Source organism: Apodemus sylvaticus, chromosome 2 (genome assembly GCF_947179515.1).
Source record: "Apodemus sylvaticus chromosome 2, mApoSyl1.1, whole genome shotgun sequence".
Classification (NCBI taxonomy): Eukaryota; Metazoa; Chordata; class Mammalia; order Rodentia; family Muridae; genus Apodemus; species Apodemus sylvaticus.
Window position 1 is genome coordinate 150,239,864 of NC_067473.1, and position 25,656 is coordinate 150,265,519.

Here is a 25,656-nt window from a genome sequence, read left to right on the forward strand (position 1 = left end):
ACAAATTTATATAAAATCCTGGAAAGTAATCTAAGCTGAAAGATCATCATCGTGAGTATTCTCTGGATAAAAGGGAGAAGCCACAAACCTACTGCTGAATAGCATTGAGAGGCTGGCTGTTCCTGCTGAATCAGGCGTGGCATCCCCGGGAAGATCCGGAGTTAAGCCATCTTCCACTACATAGCCAGTTCAAGGCCGACCTGAGCTGCACGAATCTCAAATCTTAGGGAGGAAAGCAGATTAACATAGCATTCACCTATATTTAACTCTGCTAGCAGATGGTGTCTCTGAGGAACATTTAATATGAAAAGAAGTAAACTACAAGATTTATTCAAATTTCTCCTCTTTCTAGTGATTTTCTATTTTTGCTGCAGGAACAAATCCAAAATACCAGAAGGCCCTGAAGGCCTTGAGCCTTCTCAGGTTCTCCCAACTCATAATGGTTCCTGCATCCTGCTTTCCTTGCTTTGGGATATTTGAGATAAAGCATTTCATTGCTCTTGTTGGTTTATCCAATGTTACCTACATGGACTTTGTATTTAGTTCGTTCTCAGTGGCTATCATTCTGTCCACTTTCCTCCCATCCTTCTTCCCTTTAGGCTGATTTGTTCTCTGTCCTATAGTTTTACCTTTCCCAGAATTCCAAATGAATGCAAGCAGGTTTTAATGTGGTTTCTGAATTTGGCTTCTTTTATATACACCAAAATCATTTCAGATCCACTCATGTTAATTTTTTTAAGATTTATTTATTTATTATATGTAAGTACACTGTAGTTGTCTTCAGACACACCAGAACAGGGCATCTGATCTCATTACAAATGGTTGTGAGTCACCGTGTGGTTGCTAGGATTTGAACTCAGGACCTTTGGAAGAGCAGTCAGTATTCTTAACTGCTGAGCTATCTTTCCAGCCCCCATTCATGATATTATTCGATGTTTTTGGTCAGGGCATTCCTCCTACACTTTCTATTTTGTGATATGATCTAACAATAGTATGTTATTCTGACCAACAGCATTCAAACATTGAATATTGGGATCTGTTAGACCTTTTAATGTATCCCTGTTACTTTTGAAAAGCATTTCCTGACCTTCTGATATAACAAGATGGTACAGATTCAACTTGAATTTTCACTATATAGCGCTAGATCCAGCCATTTCCCAAGAACCTATTATTAGAGACTTGGATGTCTTAGCTCTCAAACTGTACTCAGTGCTCTGGGGCATAAGGATATTTAAATTTCTCAGCAGATAGAGGTACCAAATGTGTGTTCACCTATCCAAGTTACAAATCTATGTGTGGTTACATAAAATATTGGGAATTCATGAAATATTTGGCAAGAGTAAAGTGTTTCTGGATGTGCAGTGTCTAATAGCTCCTCTGAGGCTTTTCTAGATACACTTGCCTGTGATGTGTCAATCAAACCTCAGGCATGCCCTTGGCAGTTGACCACAGGTGCATCCACCGTGGTCAGAACAGTATCAATGCATGGGAAGAAGAAAGCAGTCCAGCTCTACGTAACTAAGTAGCTGGTGTTGGTTTAAACTGTCTTGCTGGACTGAGGTTAACTTTGACTATCCACACATATTTGTATAATTTCACTTTTGTGGTTTATCCAGAGAGGATCCCTTGTTTTCTTCTTAGAAACACTCCGAACCATTGTGGAAATTCCCAGAACAGTTGACACCAGTCTTTTCAAACCCCAAAGCCAACCCCCGGGGACATATATCCTTCAGCAAGACCTAGCTAACTATTGAATCTTTTAGATAAAAATCTATCCTCCAAGGTTTTATTTTTGTTTGAAAAATTGATACACATATACACAGATCTTTATTATATTTATCCTACTTCCTTCCTTGGATTCTCCCCACCTCCTTGCAACACATCTCCCTCCCAACTTTTTAACTATTTTAGAAAATAACCCATTGACTCTAATTAGTGCTTCCCACGTGGAGATGGGTGTGGGAACATCTCCTGGGACTCAGGCAATCTTCCAGTGGCCATGCTCCCCCCACCCCCAACGAAAAGTGACTCTCACTCTCTGATATTTACTCGGTTTATTTTTGCTACACAACTTCAAGTTCTAGCCATAGGCAGGGGTGATGGTCTAATCTGAACAATAATGATTTTCATCCCTGTGGTCACACTTGGGTAAGCTCTTCTTATAACTCAGAATCAAGCATTGGCATAAATATTAGCATACCCTTGATAGCCACGGATGCTCCAGACCGTCCCTGCAAAGCAAGTGACTAGACGTAGTCTCCAACAACAAAAATTATTTATTTCCTTCATGTTTCAGTATCACACACTCAAAATTTAATCATTTAAATTAATATTATTTCTTTGCACATTATCTAGCAAGGGACCTGGCACTGGCTAGAGTCTGTCATGTCCAGCCAGTGGTGGGTTGGATTGGATGGGTTAAGGAATCTGTACTCACTGACTAAGGGTCAGTGGACTCTGTGGACAGCCCATGCTTCTTCATGGCCTGGTCTCAGACTAGCCTAGTGTTTTGCATGATGGTTAGCTTTATCAAGGATAGTGTAAGTTGCTAAAGTCCCTAAATGAGCCCTAGCATAGATCTCATTCTCCCAAGCCAAAGCGACAGTGAGTTTTTTAAATATCACACTAAGATGGGGGAGGGGTATATTTATAAATTGCTGACAAAGCAAAGATGATACAAAGTGGATGGGGATAGGAGCTAGTTTAAAAACAACAGTGTAGAGATAATGGTTGAGTTTTAGTGTAAAAAAAAAAAAAACAAATGAACAAAAAACTATAACACTAGACCAAGGTGTTAGCCAGTCAGCTAACTTCCAAAGAACAGTCAGAATGAAAGCTAGGTCAGGCTTTCAGAAACATGGTGCCGCCACAGGCCTCTGTGGCCCTGGCAAAGAGATACCTGATCAGTCACCGTCAACATCTCATAGTTGACTTTGATCAGGTTTTGTGGTTACTGATTAATGGCTTGAGACAATGGCTATGCGATGGTGTCAGGTTTGAATCTGGAGAAAAAGAGTATCACGTTCTCACCAGTTACCTGGGAAGAATCTGAGCTTTCACATTTGAAGAATGGTTTCTGCCCAGTGGTCACTGTGTTCTTCCTATTATAAAGCCAAGTTTAAAACATCGTACGTCAGGGCTCATCTGTGTGAAATACAGGAACCCTTTTATAGGTTATCAGTTAAAGTAACTGGACTTAAGCATTGTGTGTTGTTGTCACATTACATTAGTTGAATGATATATAGATGGAGGGGGGTGAGATGGCTCAACAGATAAAAGCACTCGCTGCACAAGCCGGGCATCTCTGATCCCCAAAACCCGCAGTGGAAGGATAGAACAGACACCTGGAAGTAGTCCTCGCTACATATGATATGCCTGTGCCCCTGCCCCCATACACACACACACAAATACATACACATATTAAAAATAATAGAAATGGCATATTATTATGAGACAGTAAGAAAATTATAAATTGTATAAGAAAAATTAGTCACTGACTTGGAAGAAAATAAATGAATTCATGGGAAAAGATTAATTGAAAATTTAATTCCATTTAATTGAGACAATGTTTATTTCATATTTTTGTTACATTCTATCAGGAGACATGTTTTAGCATAACAATTCAGTAAGTAAAAAAAAACCACATTTCTTTGGGAAAAAGTACTTCAAAGCTCAGGCTTTTTCCACATATAAATACAATGCACAAAATAAATATACTGCACAGAATTCACCCACGCATATACTGAGGCATCACATTTGGTAAACAGACCGTTTGGAAGGGCTCAGGACGGGCTGCAGCGTGCCCAGTTCCTGTGTGGTAACATAACAGAAACCTATGTGGTAAAGTGCTGAGTCAGCAATGTTTCAGGCTCTGCCAGCCATGTGGTCTGCCTTGCTAGCACAGGGCAAAGACAGCACAGGCAGAATGTAAGCAAACAGGTCTGTATTAGTGTTCTCAAAGTGCTTTAGTTACAGACATGGGACTTTTGTTTTTGTACAACCTTCATGTGTCACAAAATATTTAATTTTTGCAATCATTGAGTCATATAAAACTAATCTCAGCTTACAGGCTACAAAAATGGGCTGTGGATCTGGCCGATGGACTGTGGTTCACCAACCCCTGGCCTTGCCTACTCAGGCTCTGCTCCACAGCCAAGGTGGGGAGATACACAGCCGAATCAAATCAAGGCACTAACAGGAAGAAGGTGGGAGATAAATTCAGGGTTGCCAACCTTTTCACGGTGTGATTCGGGAAATGCAAATTAATGAGAATACTATCTAATGTCGAGTTCTTATGTTTTACAGACACTGTTCTGAGTGCTTCAGAATAACAACACATTTCAACCTCAAGGCAATTCTAGGATGTTACTATCATTTCTCTTACAGAGACAGAGGGAGAGGCACAGTGAAGTTACATGATCTGTCCATGCTGGGATCTGGGTCAAAGAAGGCAGTAGGAACCTAGACTCTCACTTTCAGCCACTGGTCATGTTGCCTCTGCTACCCAGAATAGGAAGGAAAACCATGAGGTATTTTTCATACACAATACAAACACAGACGCCACTGCTACATATCTATAGTAAGATAAAGAAATACTGCTCCTTTAGAGACAGCTCAGACCGCTCAGATGCATGTCCAACTGCAAGTTCAGCCCATCACTATATAGAGGAAAAAGTTACAAAAAGTGTTTCTTTTGAAGGGTCCATTTAATAACAATGTCTGAACCCACTTGTAAGTGCCCAGAGGACAAAAAAAAAGACACACTATGCATTTAAAGTGTACACCAATATATGTTACAGGAGCAATGCCGCAGGTAGGAATCACTGTTGATACAATGTGACATGTGTCCTTACCCAGCTACTGAGTTCAGGACCAACCACCATGGGTTCCACCAGCAAGTCACACACTTAGAAATTACTTTTATAGATAATCACACACACACACCTACATCTACATATCAAGACTTTGTTTAATTATGTTTCTTGATTGTTTTTTGCTCTTTAAAAAAAAGATTTACGTATTTATTTTATGTATGTGAGTGCACTGTTACTCTCTTCAGATACACCAGAAGAAGACATCAAATCCCATAACAGATGGTTGTGAGCCACCATGTGGTTACTGGGAATTGAACTCAGGACCTCTGGAAGAGCAATCAGAGCTCTTAACCACTGAGCCATCTCTCCAGTCCCTGTGTTTCGCTCTTTAAATACCTTTGACATATGCGATATTAGTTGGTTTCTGTTTATATTATATGTTTCCTTAGGAAGTAAAAATAACCTTGGAACTGGAAGCAAGACTTGGAATGTGACCACTGCCTTCGGGGTAAATTGTTTTAAATTTTTGTTGAAGGTGTTTCAGATATTTAAAATAACATATAGGAACAATTAAAGTATTCACACAATTAACATTCCTTGATGGGCATATTCTCGATAAGGCTCTTATATCTGTTGCACGAGTTCCCCTTCATCTTTTTAAGATGAGTGCAACCATATGAGGAGACTTCTGAGTGCCAGATACCCACGAGAGTTCCTCACTGTGGACTCTGCATGTATAGTGCTAGATGCTGATGGAAACTTCTGGAAATTCACTTACTTACTGGATTTCTGCCCCATGTTATTTCTATATGGCATCAGTGTGACTTCTAAAGAAAAAGTTTCATTCACATTTTGTAGTTTGCAGTCTCTGCCACCTGATATTTATGAAAGTTGACCCTATTGTAAAGGTCTACCTAATAACATGGAAGAATTTCTTTCTGCACATTTGTTGATAATTCTCTGAAAAAAAACCATGGCTGATATCATTTCCTCCATATTTAGAAGGTTCTCCTTCTGTGTGGGTTACAGTCAAAGGGTGAACTCCTGCGGGGGTTCTGAACTCACACTATTTGCTAGCTTTTCCCTTCTTGGAGTGTGTCTTCTGATGTGATGTGAGTTGTGACTTCTGGATAAAGCCTTCCCCACACTCCTGACACTCGTAGGGCTTCTCCCCTGTGTGCTTTCTCTGATGGATGACAAAATGTGACTTCTGAGAGAAGGACTTCCCACAGATCTCACACTCATATGGCTTCTCTCCTGTGTGAGTCCTTTCGTGTAATCTAAGGACTGAGTTCACAGAGAAAGATTTGCCACACTCTGCACATTCATACGGCTTCTCCCCTGTATGCTTTCTCTCGTGTTTGGTGAGATCTGATTTATAGTAAAAATGTTTCCCACACTTACTACATTCAAAAGGTTTCTCCCCGGTGTGAGTTCGCTGGTGCACAGTGAGGGCTGACTTCTGGTAGAAGCAGTTTCCGCACTCCTTACATTTATAGGGTTTCTCCCCGGTGTGAGTTCTCTGATGGGTTTTAAGGTGTGAATTCCTAGAGAACAGTTTCCCGCACTCCTTACATTTATAAGGTTTCTCCCCTGTGTGTGTTCTCTGATGGACTGTGAGGTGTGATTTTTGAGAAAAGAACTTCCCACATTCCTTACATTGAAAAGGTTTCTCTCCCGTGTGCGTCTTTTGATGCACCAGGAGGTATGCCTTCACATAGAAGAACTTCCCACATTCCTTACACTCAAAAGGTTTCTCCCCTGTGTGTGTTTTCTGGTGTTCCGTGAGGTGTGGCTTCTGGTAGAATGATTTATCACACTGGCTACATTCATAGGGTTTCTCCCCAGCATGGATTCTCAGATGTCTAGTGAGAGATGACAGGTGATAGAAAATTTTGTTACATTCTTTACATGGGTAGGTTTTGTCTCTGGTGTGAACTTTCTGATGGATTGTGAGTTCTTCACTTTTATAGAAAGCTTGTCCACATTTCTCACACTTATAGGACTTCTTGGTGTGTGTTTCCTGGTGCGCTAGCAGGGAGGACTTCTGACAGAAGGACTTTCCACATTGACTACAGTCGTAGCTTTCATGCTGGGTGGGAGTTTTCTGATGCTTTGTGAGTTCTCCTTTCCTAGAGAAAAAGTTCTCAAAGCATTATTTATAGGACTTTAAAGCTCTTCCAATACAATGCTTTCTCTGAATACCTTTGATGATGATTTCCATAATCCTGTTTGTCAGGTTCATAGGGCTTCTCCCCTGTGACACTAATCTACACTGTGACCAAGCACTGTACGGAATGAGGCGTCTCCTAAATTCTAGTCTCAGGGCCTCTTAATGGCCAGACTGCGCTTTCTATAATGCAGCTTCCTCTAGCGTGTAGTTCAGAAGGATGAAAACACAGCTACAAAGTCTGACTCTCTTGACCCTACATCACGCCCCTCAGGGAGGCATTCCTGTTTGGGTCACATTCTTTGGGGTTCATTCCTGGGCTAGTAATTATATTCTCCTACTTCCAGCATTGCAAACAAGATTATTCTTCCTCACAAAGCTCCTATTCTACATATTAATTCTTAAACTTGCCTTGCATTTCCAGCCTGTTGCTCCTGATGTTTGGCTCTGGAGTTGTCCTGAGTGGTCCGCCGCTTGCCTACAAACAAATCAAGATTGTAACACACCATCATGGCTAAAGGTTGATCCTTCTTAGGCTTCAGGAAAGGGTGTCAAGACAGAAGCACTCTCAAAAGAAATGGTCCTCTATACCATCGTCTACTACAATCCCGAGAGTCTCAAAGAGAGGTCAGCAAGATCTGCTGATATGTCTGTAGACATATCTTGATTATGTTAATGGATGTGGAAGAAGTAATCTAAAAATGGGAGCACTGCTCCCTAGGTTCTGGTCTTAAATTGTACAAGGATAGAGAAATCTAGATGAGCCAGAGGCATGCAGGAATTCACTCCCCACCCTGCCAACACACACACACACATACACACACACACACAGAGTACCTACACGGCAGCTCACAACTTTCTGTAATCTGGAACCCTCATACAGATATACATGCAGTCAAAACATCAATGCACATGAAATAAAAATACAGTATTAAAAAAATGTCTACTAAAAGATTTACATGGAGAGAAGTAAAGTTGGTGTGATTTAGGATTTAAATATATGCAGACAGTATCTTCAACCATTTCTAGAACTATCAAGAGTTTAGGAAGATTCTGTAACCAGTTCAAAAGGCATTCTTGACAGATATTTCAAAGGGTCACGTGCAATTTAATTTTTTTTTCTAACTCACCACCACGACTCTGACGAAAAAATTCTTCTAGTGGCCATGGCTCTTTTCCTTTCTTCAATTTGGAGATCACACTTGGCTTAACCACACGATAACCTGTTAATGATAAAGATAAGAGAACTGACATAAATTCCTTGGAAGTGAGGAATAATTTCAGGAAAACAGAGACGATCCCACTTATGCTTCACAAATTTATTCTTTAAATGAATTGGTTAGGAACCCACACGTGCTCTTTCTGGTATTCCTAAACAGATGAATTCTGAATCATGAAACAAAGTATCACTTGACTTTATAGAAACCTAACATGTTCCAGCAAATGGGAGAAGAAATGGAAACTACCGGGCATTGCACATAAGAAAGATCTCCTCACCCACAGAGAACAGGTTACTGAAGGTCTCCAGCATTACATTTTTGTAAAGGGACTTCTGATCAGGGCTCAGGAGCTTCCATTCTGCCTTGGAGAATTCCACAGCCACATCCTTTAATGTTATGGGTCCCTGAAAAAACAAATTTGAACTTAATTTGAAGTGACTTCAGGGAGACACAGAGGTTGGGAGGTAGATCAGAAGATCACTTGCTTAGCATCTGCAAGGCCCTGAGTTCAACCACAGGATAAAAGAAAAAAGAAAAAGAAAGCACTACAGCATTAAACCAGCTCCGAGTCCCCTCCTTATATTTACTCTGGAGAGCAACAATAAAGCAGTTACACGTTTGGTCAAGGAACTTAGCTTTTGAGAAGGAGGTAAAGATGTAAATCCTAAAGTCAATATGTGTAGCAGATGCTAGTGTTCTGACAGCAATGAGCTATTTGCATTGTGGTATAGCTGTTAGAATTTATTTATGGTCAAACCATCTAATAAAAACTAGAAATAAAGTTCATAATCCACAGTGATATGGACCTGTTAGGGGCAGCACCTTCAGGGAAATGTAAATGTCACAGAATGAAAATGATGCGTAAAACTGAGTTATTAGTTCATGAAATCAGGTGACAGAGTGCAAATAATTTCTGATGCTTGTCCTCTGGTTCAATAAAAGGTATTTTTCACATACATGTAACAGACCTCAGGTCATACATGTTTACTATGGTACATGAATGTTTTGTAGGGAGACATGAACAAATGCCTACTCACCACAGAGAGGGAACCAATTCTAGAAAAGTCCAACTTGGGTAATCAAAGAGTTTAAAGCACTTTTCACATTTACGTATATAAGAAAAGATTGTGAGTAGCTATTCCTGAGTTTTATGTCATGTGGACTGCCTTAGACAGGTTGATGATGCGCCCCCACTGCAGATGCAAATGCAGACAACAGAACCAGCTTATGAGACAGAAGTGCGTGGTAGAGTTACAGGAGCAGATTAGTTATCTAGAGAGAAAACTCAGACAGACAGAGCACACGGCAAGTCTCTGAGATAGAAGCAATGCACACACCATCACAGATCTAGAGAAATGAAGGATAACACAGCTTGGGTGTTCATGTGTGTGTGATGCATGAATGTGTAGGTGTTTGTGTGTAGAGGTACATGTACACATGTGTGTGTGTGTGAGATGTATGCATGTGATGTATGCATGTGTATGTGTTTGTGTGCAGAGGTACATGAACACAAGTGTGTGAGTGATGCATGCATGTATATGTTTGTGTGTAAAGGTATATGAGCACAATTGTGTACACGTGATGTATGTATATGTGTGTGTTTGTGTGCAGAGGTACACATGCTCATGTGTGTGCAAATGTGTAAGCCCGAGGCTGAAATTGTGTCTCTTCCTGTATTATTCTCCATGTGGTAATTGAATGAGAATGTCCTCTGTAGACTCTGGCATTTGAATACCTGGTCCCAGTTGGTGGTGCTGTTTGAGAGGCCTGTGACATGTGGCCTTGCTGGAGGAGGTGTGCTACAGGGAATGGGCTTTTCAAAGCTAAGCTCCATTCACAGTCTGCTAGCTGCTTCCTGCTTGTGGTTCACAATGTGATTGCTACACTATTCCTGCTGTCACAACTCTCTCCTTGGTGCCATGATTCTCTGCCATGATGAACTCTTACTGCCCCCACCCTGAAACACAAGCTCAGATAAACTCTTATATTTATAAGTTGCCTTTGTCATGGTGTTGAATCACAGCAATAAAAAAATAACTAATCCACCCCACCTTACTTTTTTGAGACAAGGAGTCTAACTAAGTTTGAGGCTCATAGACTCAGTTGGGATGACTGGCCAGGAAGACCCAGGAATCCCTGGGTTTCTGTCTTTTCCAGCAAGGAATTAGATCCAGCTACATCCAGCTTTTTACCAGGATGTTGGGGCTCCAAACTCAGGTTCCCAGGTATGCACAACCACTCTGCTGATGGAGCTACCTGCACAGTCTTACTTTTTAAGTTAGTTGGATGTTAATAACCAATGGGAAGTCCTATAGTGTCTACATAGTTTGGTAGGAACTATAGTTGTTGGGTTTTTAAACATTTATTTACATCCCAAACACTGCCTTCATTCTGTTCTCCCCACCCCTGCCCCATAACACAGAGACACACCCCGTCCCCTATCCCCTTCTTTGAGAGAGCAGGGCCTCCTCTGGGTATCTGCCTCCCACCCCCCAACACCCCCCCCCACACCAAGTCTCTGCCAGAGTAGGCACATCCTCTCCATATAGATTTAATGACATTTTTATTTTAATTTGTTAAGACAGGATCTTACTAAATAGCCCAGGCTAGCCTCAAACTTGCCATCTTCCTGGTTTAGACTTTTGAGTAATGGGACTACAGATGCTTGTCACCATACCCAACTCCAGTTTCTTTCATTTTGTTGAAAGAAATGATTTAAGTCTACAAAATTCCCCATTAAACTAGCTGTCTCTATACCCCACAAGATCTGAAATGTAGTACTTTATTGAAGAAACCGTTCGGGTATACATTCTTCTTCAGGGGTGGGAAAGAGGAAAGGTGCGTGCAGGATAACACTGATACAGACCCAACTGGCATGAAACATGGAATCCTCCTGCCTGGCTGGCTGCAAACACACACATACACACACAGACACACAGACACAGACACAGACACACAGACACACACACATACACACACATACACACACAACTTCATTTTTAGTTTTCTTGATTTCTTGCAAACGCTCCCTACTGTTTTGTTCTATGTGTTTGTTTGCTACGAATGGGGATGATTTTCCTTTGGCTACAGTAGTTCATCCTCTTTCACTGGCCTGCTTCTACTCTTCCTCTCTGCATCTGCTATGTCTGTTCCTTACCTGACTTAGGGCCTGGTCTTCCTCATCTCCCCCCACACCCCTCCCCCACCCCAGCTTGCAAGGACCCTACCTAACCAACCTGCACTGTGTTTTCTTTTGAATGCTGATAAAATTGCACTTGAAATTGAAAACCAAAACAACAAAGGAATTATACGCCTTTTATTTTCTCTCATTTCAGTCATTAGTGAATTGGACAATTGGACTTTCCTTTGGAAACTAGACAACCTTCCTCTTTTTTTGTTTGTTTTGTTTTTTGGGTTTTTTTTTTTTTTTTTGGTTTTTTTCAAGACAGGGTTTCTCTGTGTAGCCCTGGCTGTCCTGAAACTCACTCTGTAGACCAGGCTGGCCTTGAACTCAGAAATTCACCTGTCTCTGCCTCCTAAGTGCTGGGATTAAAGGTATGCACCACCACTGCCCGGCTACAACCTTCCTCTTTTAAGTAAGAATGGCAATTACTGTTTGGAGAGGGCCTTTAGAACACACAGAATGAGTTCTTTATGAATTTCTGAAATCTCACTCTCTTTGGCTGCATGGTTTTGTTACCTGGGGACTCTACTATTCATCTGCTTTTCTGCCTATTCCGCTGTCACTTTGCTTGTTTGACTTGTTTCTTGTCACTTCTCTTCTCTGGCATATCATGCAGTATAATTTCTTTCATGCCTGTGCTCCCCTAGGCATGTTATATTCGAATCTTTTTTATTTTAGGTCATTTTCTGTTCTGTTATTTTCTTTTCCTGAGTTAATCTACATTGTGCATTTATTTATTTTTCTATTTTTTACCATAAGCCTTAAATTTCTGTTTTCTAATGTTCTTTCTTATCATAATTACTCTTTAATATAAAGAATTATATTACAATGGTCCTCATTTTTTCTTTGGAAAGTATTGACAGCAATTGAACATGTAAGCACTCGTGCACTCTGCCGTATCCTTGCATTAGTATTACAGGACTGTTGGCAACCTCTTTTGAGAGAGATTATGTGCAGGTCTGTGTTGTGTGTTCTTGCAGGCTCATGTGCACATGTGTCCCTCCCTCCCTCTCTCTCTCTCTCTCTCTCTCTCTCTCTCTCTTTTGAATTTTTTGTTTTTTTCAAGACAGGGTTTCTCTGTGTAGCCCTGGCTGTCCTGGAACTCACTCTGTAGACCAGGCTGGCCTCGAACTCAGAAATCCACCTGCCTCTGCCTCCCAAGTGCTGGGAGTAAAGGCATGTGCCACCACTGCCAGGCTAGACATTATCTTTTTGTTTGTTTGTTTGTTTGTTTTTGGGTTTTTGTTTTTGTTTTTGTTTTTTTTTTTGAGACAGGGTTTCTCTGTGTAGCCCTGGCTGTCCTGGAACTCATTTTGTAGACCAGACTGGCCTCGAACTTAGAAATCCACCAGCCTCTGCCTCCCAAGTGCTGGGATTAAAGGTGTGCGCCACCACTGCCCAGCCATGTATCCATCTCATTTTTTGTTTTGTTTTGTTTTGTTTTGTTTTTGAGACAGGGTCTCTCACTTGGGCCTGAAGTTCACTGAGCTTGGCTCCCAGTTGGTGGCGGGGTTGGGGAGGTTTAGCTGGTGTAGTCTTCCTGAGAGGAGCATGTCCCTGGGGCAGCCTTGGAGATTATACACAGCAGCATCTCCTTCCGGTTCACTCTCTGCTTCACGTTTGTGCTTGATGATGCAAACCCTCAGGTCCCAACTTTCTGCCTCTATGCATGCTGCCTGCTGGCATGCCTCCCACCACGATAGACTTTTATTCCTCTGGAGCCACAAGCTAAACTCTTTCTTCCATAGTTTCTTTTAGTCATGGTGCTTTATCACAGTGAGAGAAAAGTTATTAATATACCCAATTTATTAATCTGTGCTGGGGATCAAATTCCAAGTCCTCATAATTGCCTGGCCAAGTGCTTTACCAACTAAACTATCTGCCTGTGTTCTAGTAATTTATTTTATTCATGATCAAGTAACAATAAAAGTGGATTTTATTATGATGCGGTATGAGAATATTGCTCAAGTATAGGTTTAAAATTATGTTCTTTTGTTAGCAAAGGAAGTTATATATGCCTAAAAATCCCCGGGAAGGTGGTCCTGGGGTGTATAAGAAAGCAAAGCGGGCAGACAAGGAAGAGCAGGCCAGTAAACTGAGGTCTTCCGTGGCCTCTGCTTCAGCTCCTGTCTTCAGGTTCTTGTGTGAGCTCCCGGGCAGGCTTCCCTCAGTGCTGGACTATGGCACGGAAGTGTAAGCTGAATAAACCCTTTCCTCCTCAAGTTTGTCTTGACCAGTGTTTTTACCACAGCAATAGAAAACAAGCTAAGACATTAGCTCACAATGTTTATTCATGTGTAGGTGAGGTGTGTGGGGGTGTAGGGCCATGGAGCTAGAGGAGACTAGGGGAGGGAGAGACTAGGACACACACAGCCTGAATGCAGAGAGGAAGTTATGGGGATGGGGGGGGGGACAAGGATGGGGACATCATGGGGAGGGGGGAGAACAGGAAGTGGGGGAATCAGCCTAACAATTTTTGAATGAAAATGGCAAAGTGAAACCAGATACTATATATACTCTCTTAAAATTTAGCAACAAGCAGCATTAAATTCCCTAGAGATGAGCAACATCACGTCTGAGCAGGCTGAGTACAGAATCTGTAAAACTGACAATGTCCTAGCAGAGGGACACTGGCTCAGCTTTCTAGTGTCGGCGTGACTCATCACCTGTTACAAGCTCAAAGAGGAAAGTGGCACTGTCATCTCAAAAGATCTGCTCACAGTGAAAAATGTAAACTGTCCAAACTAGGGCAAGGTGGCGCCATGGTTTGGTTTCTAAGCACCTGTCAAAATGTCTTGTCAGGAGCTGACAGAATCCTTAGAGGGCCTAGTTAGACATATTCATTCCCTGAGTGTGTGCCACTCAAGAGCACCAGGGAACCCTGGTCCCCTTTTAGTCATGGTATGAGGAGTTCTTCTTCACCATGACTCCCACTATGATGAGGTGGTTTGTCGCAGACATAAATGCAACTGAGTCAGTGATCACAGACTAGAACCTCAGAAACCATGAGACCCAAACAGCCCCTTTCCTCTTACGAGCTGTCAGGGTATAGGTGACAGCAGATGGACACAGAGGGGACTTCTTTAATGCGATTTAAGATGTTTCTCTATAATCTGCACCCTCTGTAATACTCAGTGAATGTCTAACTTCTTTCCCCTTAGGTAAAGGTAGAAAACAAAAATGTCTACTCTCAGCATTCCTGGATAGACATCATAGCCGGTGCTATGAATAACAGACTAGAAACTATCGTAGGAGAAATAAAACCATTCTCTTTGTAGATAGTATTCATTCATCCAGACAATTCCAAAGAATCTTTAAAACACATTCCATGACTGATAATTGAGTTAATTAAAGTCAGTGTTATTTAAATATGTATTTCTATATATAATACTATTAAATACTTAAGTATTGGTTTAACCAAGTTTGTCCATGACCTATATGAAGAAAACCATACAATAATGAAGAAAAACCTCAAAGACTCAAGTTTGGAAGACTACTGTGTCAGTCTTAGACCAATCAGTATATTTAACATAATTCTAATCTTAGAATGCAAAATGCATCCAGTCCAATTTTAAAAGTCCCCATAGTCTCTCACAGTTCAGACAATATTTAAAAGTTCAGTCTCCTCTGAAACGAAAGCTAATCTTTGAGTCCTTCTAACATCAAAAACAAGAACATAGCTGGGCAGAGGTGGCATGTACCTCCCAGCACTCAGAGGCAGAGGCAGGTGGATCTCTGGAGGCCAGCCTGGTCTACAGAGTTCCAGGACAGTCAGGACTGCACAAATAATCCCTGCCTCAAAAAAAAAAAAAAAACAGTACATACTTCCAACCTACAATAGTATGGAGTAAACATTCCTATCCTAAAATATAGGGAGGAAGGTGTGGTATGTAAGCAGGGAAACGGATGGAAGCAAACTAGAAAGCTAGCAGGGAAAGTACCGGATCCTTGAGCCCCATGTCTAGGATCTAGGATACCTGCAGCACACATAAAGTCTCTCCTGAATTGGCTCCATTGTGTGCTTTTAATTTTTCTCAGCAGTCATCCTACAGTCCCAGCATCTCCAACATCCTAGGGTCTCCATGACAACTTAGGGATCATCTGCACAACTCATGGGTTTAAGAGAAGGAGCCCGAGCCAGGCAGTGTTGGCGCACGCCTATAATCCCAGCACTCTGGGAGGCAGAGGCAGGCAGATTTCTGAGTTTAAGGCCAGCCTGGTCTACAGAGTGAGTTCCAGGACAGCCAGGGCTATACAGAGAAATCCTGTCTCAAAAAAGCCAAATCCAAATAAAAAAAAAATAAAAGAAAATAAAAATAAATAAATAAACAAATAAATAAAAATAAAATAAAATAAAATAAAAATAAAATAAATAAAATAAAATAAAATAAAATAAAATATAAAATAAAGACTTGTTTATTTATGTAATTTAAGCATATAAGTGTTCTATTTGCTGAGTACTCTATTTCCATGTGTGCTTACATAACAGAAGAGGACATCAGATGACAGAGAGACACCATGTGGGTGCTGGAAATTGAACTCAGGACCTTTGGAAGAGTAGCCAGTTCTTACTGGTGAGCCATCTCTTTAGCCCAGAAATATGTTTTAACAAATGTCCATCATCCTTAGCCATCAGGGTATTGCAAATTTAAAAGACTTTGAGATTTCTTAATGCCCTAATCAGAATGGCTGGGATCAAAGAAACCAATGACCAATATTGGTATGGGTATGTGGAAAGGGGAACACTTATTCACTGGGGGTAGGAGTGAGACAATGCACACTGTGGGCACCAGTGTGGTGGTGTGTGATGGCTTGTATAAGCTTGGCCTAGGAAGTGGCACTGTTAGAAAGTATGGCCCCGTTGGAGTAGGTGTGTCACTGTGGGTGTGGGCTTTAAGACCCTCATCCTAGCTTCCTAGAAGCCATTCTTCCACTAGCAGCCTTCAGATGTAGAACTTTCAGCTCAGCCTGCACAATGCCTGCCTGGACACTGTCATGCTCCCACCATGATGATACTGAACTGAACCTCCTCTGAACCTGTAAGCCAGCCCCAACTTAATGTTGTTTTTATAAGAGTTGTCCTGGTCATGGTGTCTGCTCACAGCAGTAAAACCCTAACTACAACATGGCGCATCAGAAAGCTAGCAATACATCCATCATGTGTTCCAGCTATGCCATGCTGGGGCCTACACCCAAGGCTTCTATATCTTACTACATAGATGCTTGCTCATCTGTGCTCACTGCTGCTGCATTCACAATTGCCAGCAGAGGGAAACAGCCTCAGTGTCCATCAAATGGTGAGTGGAGAGTGAAAGTGTGGTAAATAAACACAAGGGGATGCTATTCAGCTGTAAAAAAGAAAGAAATCTGATGGTAAATAAATGGAGCTAAAAATAATCATCCAGAGTGAGGTAATCCACACCAAGAAAAGACAAATGTCACATGTCTTCTCTCATATGTGAACGTTACCTTTGACTCTTTAGATACATGTTTAAATTCCGATAGAAAGCAGGAAGCTAGTAAGAGGCTATGGAAGTGGCTCAAGAGAAGGGAATAGAACACAAGTGGTAAGAAGGAGGAAAGAAGAAAAATGGAACAAGAACACTGAGTGGGGAACAGGAAGGCAGGGCAGAGGAGGACGTATGGAAAGGGATAACCTACACTACATGTCTTTGAGAAGCAGTATGTAAAACTACTACAGACACTTCCTAAAATATACACATATAAGTCATCTATAAAAGGAGTATACATGGAGTCATTCTGTAACAGGGGCCATGCCTCTCCTAGATACACTGAACTATTAAATAGAAATCCCAGTGCTAGGCTTTTTGAGTGGAGTCTCACAGACAACTCAAATATTACAGGCTACAGCCATGACTCTTAGTTACCCACAGAGCTTGATGGTAAGACCCTATTGCTGAAGATAGCAGACATACATGAGACATAAGACGTGAAGAAATCAAACTTGTACACATCTGGAAACTGCATCCTTACTGGCTAGCTTTCATAGTACTGGAGGATCTATGAACAATGAAAAGCCACCAGTCACCTTACTCAACCCCAATAATGACTATCCCAGTAAGATTTGCCAACTGAAACAGTAGCAGCACAAATGTTATAGGAGTAACCCACTGGCTTTAAGGCCACACATAGAATTCATTCCTGGTATCCTTAGCTGAAACAAAAACAGTTGCTGGCTAGGTCAAAGGCCCTCCAGAACTCCCTACTAATATTATTTTGCTAAATGGATGTAGTGATAAACTACCCCCTATGATTTTATCACTAGATCCAAAGATTAAGGCATTTATCAACCCTTTTCATAGCAGCTTCTTTCTGCCGCTGATTGATTAACACAGACCCATAACTGGCCCAGGTATGGAGAATAGAAGACTACAGTAGACTCTAGGAGACAGCAAATAGGCCCAGTTGGGACAGGTATATCACACCTTTTCCTCCCAAGTCTCAGGTATTAGTGGAGAGATTGTAGTGCCAGAGACAGTGGATGAAAACTACAATTAAAGAATATTTCCCAAGCACACTGAGGCATTTGCACATACAAATTCACAGTGGTTAGGGCATCATGTGTAGGACTTGTGCAAGTTTGTGACAGAGGAAATTCCAGCCTGTGGAGGGAAAGTGGGTATGAAGCTCCTCCCCTAGCCTTTTTAAGGATGTGACTCCTTGTGGGTGGGATGGCTCCCATGGAAGGTGATATATATCAAATGATATTGGACTTAATGTTTTTTCTTAAAAATAAGGATATAAATTTGGGTGATCAGGGAAATGGAGGTGGATCTGGAAGGAGTTGAGGGTAGGGAGTGAACTTGATCAAAATATATTGTATTAAAGTCTTACAGAATTTTAAAAAAATATTTTGAAATGTTAATACACAACCAATTAAAGGCTTGGAAAAGCTCCCTGACATATTCAGAGTTCTATACAGAGTATCTTCAGCTTCATTCACCCTTATCCAAAGAGTATCCAACGATTCAGGTTCCCTCTTCTTATACAAGAACAATCAGTACCAAAAGGCAACAGTGTTCATGATGCCTACATCTTAAGATCCCATGCTTCTTGATTAAATGAGCATTTAAGGTATCCTATTATATAGCTAGCCAAGACTGAAAAAGATATGAAATAGACATTGTACTAATCAAAAGTAGATCATGGTACAATTCTCACTGGGGTCCCATTTCCCTCTCTGATTACAAAATAAAAATGAAGACTTAAATCAACGTATCAGGAAGATGCTTGCACATCAATGTTTATCGAAGCACTATTCATAATAGCTAAGTTATAAAACCAACCTAGGTGTCCGGCAGTGGAAAAGTGGGTAAAGGAAAGGTGGCAAGGACTCCCAATGGATTTTCTGCCATAAGATAGAGAAGTCAGGGTGCTTTGCAGGTAAATAGATGCAGACAGATTGAGTCAAGCCATCCTCAGAATAAGACAGTGTGGCTCCTAGATCACACAGATACATAAAATCAGATATGTGTATACGACACAAGAATAAAAGTGAATCTGCATGGGGACAAAGCTGACCACTGCAAGGGTGGAGATGTGAATTAAAATACATTCCACGCACATTATATACCTTTATGAAACCTCAACACACAATAAAGCTTGCAGTGTCTCCCAATATGGTTTGAGAATGCCTATCCTTTTTATTGGCTTTTTAAATTTTTTTTTAAAAATTCAGTGTTCTCTCTCTCTGTCTCTGTCTCTGTCTCTCTCTTTCTCTTTCTCTCCCCCTCCTCCTCCTCTTCTTCCTTCTCTTCTTCCTTCTCCTTCTCCTCCTCCTCTTCTTCCTCCTCCCCCACAAATAAAAATGAAAATGAAATCAAAACAAAGCCAAATGATAAAAAATACTAAAACGAACCAAAAAAAAAAAATCTCATTCAAAAGCCTTGGCTTGGAGTCAATTTGTGTTGGCCAACTACTCCTGAGCATGGGGCCTCCCCAAGACTCTGGGTGATATGCCCAGTGACACTACTGGAGAAAACTGATTGTCCCTCTCCAAACAGGTATTGAGTACAGACAGCTTCTTGGTTTGGGGTGGGATGTTGAGTCCATTTCCCCATCTCTGTAGTGGGATTTATTTTTCTGGTTTGAACTTTGGCAGTACAGTCACAGTCTTTGCGACTTCATACAACTCTCCGTCCTAGAGAGGGAGCTACAGAACAACATGGCCTGGTTTCTGGGAGAAAGGGGCAGCTTGAGGGTATGTGACCCAACACAGTCATACTGTGTTTGTGTCCATTTTAAGTTTAGGTATATTATTCCTATTTAATGTCACTAGTAAATGTTGTGAGAGGCAGAGGGCGGGGAAGTCAGATCCAGATCATGATGGCCAGTGGATTTGATCCAGGGATTGCTTCCTTTATGCTTTGACCCACGCTCTTTTCTCCTGAAGACTCCATCCCTCCCTACAGAGGGGACCTGCATCCCTCCCTACTGAGGAGATCTACATCCCTGCTTACTGAAGGGACCCATATCCCTGCCTACTCGGGGGAACTGCATCCCTGCCTACTGGGGAGGGGGAACCTGCATCCCTGCCTACTGAGGGAACCCACATCCCTGCCTGATGAGGGGCCCTGGATCAGGTGCTAGGGATGAGTCCTTCTACCATCATGGGACTCGAACAACATCTGCCCTCTCCACATGCAGATGGTAATGCTTAGGCCACAGGAGAACTATGAACTAAAGAGCCCGGGACAGGGCTGCGCCCGTGTTACAGAGTCTACTGCCTGAGTACGACTGTAACTATAGAGCCCTAGGACATTACAAGTCCAAAGCAAATTACCTTTGTCTTCAATTATTCAGCCTTCTTAATAGCCACTCATTTCCCACCTTTGTGTCTGACCTAACATCCCTCCTTGTTAACTCCTCTAGAATACACAAGCAGACCCCAACTTTCACCAGCACAGAGACCCAAGTCTTTTTAATGTACCTTGGCTTATGACTCGCTCTGTCATTCAAAAACTGTTGCCAAATTGGAACACGTCATTTGAGATATCTTGAGTCTGCATTCCTAAGCCACAGTCACCCGTATTTTGTTTCAACGAAATATCTCTTCTTCCTTCTGACTTTCGGTGCTATGGTTTTACAATGGCATTTGTGATTTCCAGTTAGTTCCCTCTTAGCAAATTCAGGAGTCTCCTCGATTATTACCTTCAAAAACAACATTCCCTAATAAAACACATGACACGTTTTTTCACTTTTTGCTTCCAAATTGCTTGACTACCACTCTGAACATAAACCCGAAACACAAGTCAAATGTTGGTGAATTTTACAGCTATTTTAAAATCATATTTCTTAGCAGCAGCGGGGACCTAGTCAGAAAATGAGAAGTTGTCACATTTATCACCGAGGTCATAGGATTTCCCAAGTTCTAATTTTCACATTATCAAATATTTAACATTAGTGAAAAAAGGGTGGGGGAAATACTAACAGTTTTCTCCCTGGAAGTGACAGACTTACCTTATAAATTTTTTTTTTTTAATTTATCTCTGGGCAGGTAGTGGTGCAAGCCTTTAATCCCAGCACTCTGGTGGCAGAGGCAGGAGGATCTTTGTGAGTTCCAGGCCAGCTAGGGCTACACAGTGAGACTTTGTGAATTCTAAATAATCGTAGTTTTTCTGCCAGTTCGGTTCTTTCAAATATAAAAAAATATCCCATGAAAAACTGTCAAGATATTTGCATAAAAATAGCACAGGTGCTTGCCCTAGGGTACCAATCATCACAGTACAGGAGTTGCTTAGAAGGGCCTTCCGGGAGCATCCCATTTTCTCACAGAAAAATGTTTCAAAGATGTGCACTTAAGGCTCAAGGGTTAACTAAGTTAATAATTTTTATTGTAGCATTAAGGATGAATGTGAGCTGGGAGGTGGTGGTGCATGCCTGTAATCCCAGCACTCTGGGAGGCAGAGGCAGGAGGATTTCTGAGTTGAGGCCAGCCTGGTCTATAGAGTGAGTTCCAGGACAGCCAGGGCTATACAGAGAAACCCTGTCTCGAAAAAAACAAATCCAAAAAAACAAAACAAATGAACAAAAAAGGGTGAATGTGAATGTAAAGTGTGATGAAGAACCAGGAAAGGCAAGGCATTGGTACTATTATTATTACAAGTGTTTGCTCATCATCTTTTAATCACCCAAAAGTAATAGTTTTTACTGTTCCATTGAGGATATTCTTAAGGAAATGAGAAGTCTTTTACTTAGCTCTTTGCAAAAATCTGTTGACAATATGTTACTGTCATACGTTTTGCAAGCTCTTTACTTTCATGCTATATTGAAAGTTAAATATGAACCAGAGTCACCTACGTCTTTAAAGCCCTGATTCTCAACCTGTGTGGGTCATGACCCTTTCGGGGCCGTCAAATGACCTTTTCACAGGGGTTGCCTAAAACCATCAGAAAACACAGACATTTACATTACGATTCATAAGGGTATCAAAATCATAGTTACAAAGCAGCAACGAAAATAACTTTACAGTTGGGAGTCACCACATGAGGAACTGCATTCAAGGGTTGCAGCAGTAGGAAGGTTGGGAACTACTGCTTTAAAGGATTGCTCTTAGTTCAGCGCAGAATGCTGACTTACTTACTATGACACAAATATTATAAACAGTGTATCTGAGATGAAATTTCAGCAAGGAAATAGGAAAGAACTTTAGTTCCTCTGCAATACAGCTAATATGTAAACACTATACAATATAGATCCCGAAGGAACAATACATTTCATATGTAAACATTACTTCCCACTTCTGCTGCTCAACGTCCGCCATCTTCCCTCAGCTGCTCCCCACCATCACCTTCAGTGATGCAGGACAGTCCCTGGTCTATATCATTGCTTGTGCACCATTAGTGCAAATACAATTGTCTCCTTGATAGCATGACCTGTGGTGGTGCAGAGTCCCTTGAAAGGGTCTGGAGGGCACTTGGGGTCCTTCAGACCATACTTTGAGAGCTGTTTTATTCAACCCTGAAGGTACTTTGAAAGCAGTCATGCTTTCCTAGTTTAACACAAACATTCTCTTTCTTTTTAAAGATTGGTTTATTTTTCTTATTTTGTGTGTATGAATGTTTTGCCTGCATGTATGTATGTGCTACATAGAAATGCCTGGTACCTGCAGGGGCCAGAAGAGGGCATCAGCTCTCCTGGGACTAGAGTTAACAGATGATTTTGAAACGCCATGTGGGTGCTGGGAAATCAAACCTGGGTTCTCAGTAAGAGCAACAACTGCTCTTAATTACTGAGCCAACTCTCCAAGCCCATAGATTCTCTTTCAAAAACCCTCATTGAACAGATGTGTGCACTCACAGATGTGTGCACCCACAGATGTGTGCACCCACAGAGGTAAACAAATTAAGGGACTCACCTTGAACTTGGGCATTTTCTGTTTTTAGAGCGGGTTCCACTCTTTAAGTGAAGTCCTAGCAAACCATACACCACAGCTCCAGGTCTCCTGTGAGAAATTTCCATACAACATTTTAGTACTGAGAAGCTGTCCTTTTGACCCAATCAGAAGGACCATGATGAAGTACTACTGGCCTCTCTAGTGAGCATTCTCACAAAGTCTTTTTTGTTTTGTTTTGTTTTTTCAAGACAGGGCTTCTCTGTGTAGCCCTGGCTGTCCTGGAACTCACTCTGTAGACCAGGCTAGCCTCGAACTCAGAAATCTGCCTGCCTCTGCCTCCCAGAGTGCTGGGATTACAGGCGTGCGCCACCAGTGCTCAGCTTCTCACATAGTCTTGATGAGCCTAAGGCATTTATTTTTTTCCTAAATCTAAACATTTCTACTGTCTGTTTGAAAAGCATGTGTCTACTTACTGACTAACATAAAAGAACTCAACATGTAAACACCAAATAACAGATTAGTTTCAAAGGGGATGTAACATATGCAATCAGGGAAACTTGGGTGTTGTAGTGGCTATTCCTGGTTGTCAACCTGATTATATCTGGAATAAACTACAATCCAGAATTGGAAGGCTCACCTGTGATCCTAATCTGGAGGCTGGGAGATACAAGTTTCTGGCCTGGATCTTGGCTTGGAGATCTTAAGGCATAGTGGCTATGGATCTCAAAGTAAGACGGAGATCTCTGAGTTCAAGGTCACCTGAGACAAAGCAAGTCCCAGATCCAGGCCAGGTGGCACACACCTTTAAGCTGGACCATACCTTCTGCTGGAGACTTACATAAGGACATTGGAAGAAGGAAGATTCACTCTCTTCTTTGCCTGCTTGCTTTGTGGGACTGAGCAACTGCTAGATCCTTTGACTTTCATTCACAGCTGCTGCTGACCATTGTTGGGAGTTGGACTACAGACTGTAAGTCATCAACAAATTCCCTTACTATATAGAGACTACCCACGAGTTCTGTGACTCTGGAGAACCCTGAAATACAGGTATTTATGTTGGGTGTTAATATTACAATCCTCCAAAGTTAGAAAGTCATTTCAACGCTTTCAAACAGGCATTTCTTCTCTACAATTACAATTTCTTAAAGTAAAAAGAAAATGAAGCACTTCTTCAAGAACCTTACATATGCTCCATTCTCTCTTACATATGAGGAGTTTTGCTTTTAGTTCTGTTCCTGTGTCTGCTACTCGCATTGGGACTTAGTTTCAATGCTATTATTCTTAAAATGAAAGGAATTAGATCACGGTGAATAACCCTGTGTGCAGCCTCCAGTCAAGTCTTGACAGACACACAACAGGCTTAGATCCCTGTAATTGACTGGCCTCTAGAAACAGGCTGACATGGGGGTGGAGTGACATTTAACTACATTTTAATGAACTTTTGCATTGCTGCCAAATCTAGCTTTGAAACAAATGAAGCTTTGAAACAAATGAAGCTTTGAAACAAATTTACTTTTTAAAAATAGCAAATTGAAGCCACATGGGGTAAGGCATACTTTTAGCCCTAGCACTGTAAAGGCTGAGGCAGGAGGATAGCAAGATTAAGGCTGGTTTAGGATATAGATGGAGAGCTAGGCCAGCTTGTACTACATAGTGAGATCTTATTTCAAATAAATAAATAAATAAATAAATAAAGTCATTAATTAATTAGCCAACAGTTTTAGTACCATATTCCCTAAACAGGTATGTCATGTCTACAGTTTAAATAAAACCAAATGCTCAATTCCAGCCAGCCAGGTGCTTACGAAAGGCCTAATGTATAAGGCCAGACACAAATAAGTCAACCATCAGTCTTAGGAAATCTCCTTGGTAACAGAGCACATAAATGAACAACAGTTCCCATCTTTTAGATCTGTCTCTGCTGGACGTGGTGGCACACACCTGTAAACCCAGCGTTCTAGAGGCAGAGGCAGGAGGCTCAACAGTTTCAACAAATCTGGAGCCCCAAGGCCAGATCGCCCCCCTCCTCCCGCCCCCCCCCCCGCCCCCTCCAGCCAAGTCTGTCTCTTTTCTATTCCCTTAGAGAGAGTATACAATTCTTAGCTTCTCGGTAAAATTTAATACTGAAAGGTATATTTTAAAATACTGTACTTCCAAATAACTGTTCAACAGTCTAACAAAGGCTGGCTGAGGGAGACTTATGGGGGAGAGCCTTAATTAATCTTTCACACGAAGGGATTCAAAGGAGGCTCGAGAAATTTTAGAAATAGAAGACTCCAGGTATGATCAAGCATGCTTCAAGGCTATGTCCTTAGCTGCAGCACAGAAAGCAGACACAGACAGGACTGCAAGAAGAGACAACCTCCACGGAGTTAAACAAAAGAGGATTACGGCCACCTGCAGGTACCGGGTAAACCAAATAGCCCCTGTGAACAGCCTTGAGGGACCCAAATGAAAGGAACTGGCTCTGCTAGAAGGGAAGCAGCCCGCCCAGCTAGTTCCACAGCACTCTGCATGGCTGCCCCGCTCCGTGCAACCGGAGCAGGATTCTCACCTCGGTGACAGTGGTTTTAGGGAGTCCCGCGGCCTCCGCTGCAGATGCCCGGGGTAGGCTGAGAAGCGGGCTGACGCCGACGTGGCGGCGGACAAGGCGGGTGGGTGCCACGTCACCCGGGCGGTGGCTCAAACCGGACTGCCTCCCGCTGATCTCCCCTCCTCTTTCTTCGCCTCCCCTCCCCTCCCCTTCCCTCCCCTCCACTGTCCGCCCAGCAGGATCCCGCGCTCGCTCGCCCACCGCAATCGGAGAACCCCCCCAGGCCGGTGGAGGGGGATGCCGCGGGGCTCGATGTCCCCCCAGAGATGAAGGACAAAAGTTCCTCTGCTGACAGGAGAGGGCTCTGCCCATGCGCCTA

General features: G+C 42.0%; 1 protein-coding gene across 3 annotated transcripts; it reads right to left on the reverse strand.

The window, feature by feature from the left end:
• Positions 1–3,526: 3,526 nt before the first annotated feature.
• On the reverse strand, positions 3,527–25,457 carry Znf25 (zinc finger protein 25). 3 transcript variants are annotated; one of them, XM_052174688.1, is made up of 8 exons: positions 25,299–25,457; positions 23,583–23,780; positions 22,766–22,852; positions 20,339–20,559; positions 8,482–8,608; positions 8,115–8,207; positions 7,396–7,462; positions 3,527–6,946 (listed from the first exon to the last, which is right to left on the reverse strand). In XM_052174688.1, exons 5-8 carry the CDS (start codon positions 8,513–8,515, stop codon positions 5,881–5,883), a joined length of 1,260 nt encoding a protein of 419 aa, XP_052030648.1. In that variant the 5' UTR covers positions 8,516–8,608; positions 20,339–20,559; positions 22,766–22,852; positions 23,583–23,780; positions 25,299–25,457; the 3' UTR covers positions 3,527–5,880. The 3 variants fall into 3 exon arrangements, with proteins under 3 accessions (XP_052030648.1, XP_052030647.1, XP_052030646.1); XM_052174687.1 differs by lacking the exon at positions 20,339–20,559; XM_052174686.1 differs by lacking the exons at positions 20,339–20,559; positions 23,583–23,780.
• Positions 25,458–25,656: the final 199 nt, after the last annotated feature.

What these genes read in the sequence shown, in the direction of transcription:
- Znf25 (XM_052174686.1), bottom strand. An exon ending in TTTTCGTCAGAGTCGTGGTG is followed by an intron (nt 7,463 to 8,114) that starts GTGAGTTAGAAA and finishes ATTTGTTTGTAG; the next exon opens with GCAAGCGGCGGACCACTCAG. An exon ending in CAACAGGCTGGAAATGCAAG is followed by an intron (nt 6,947 to 7,395) that starts GCAAGTTTAAGA and finishes CTTTTTCTCTAG; the next exon opens with GAAAGGAGAACTCACAAAGC.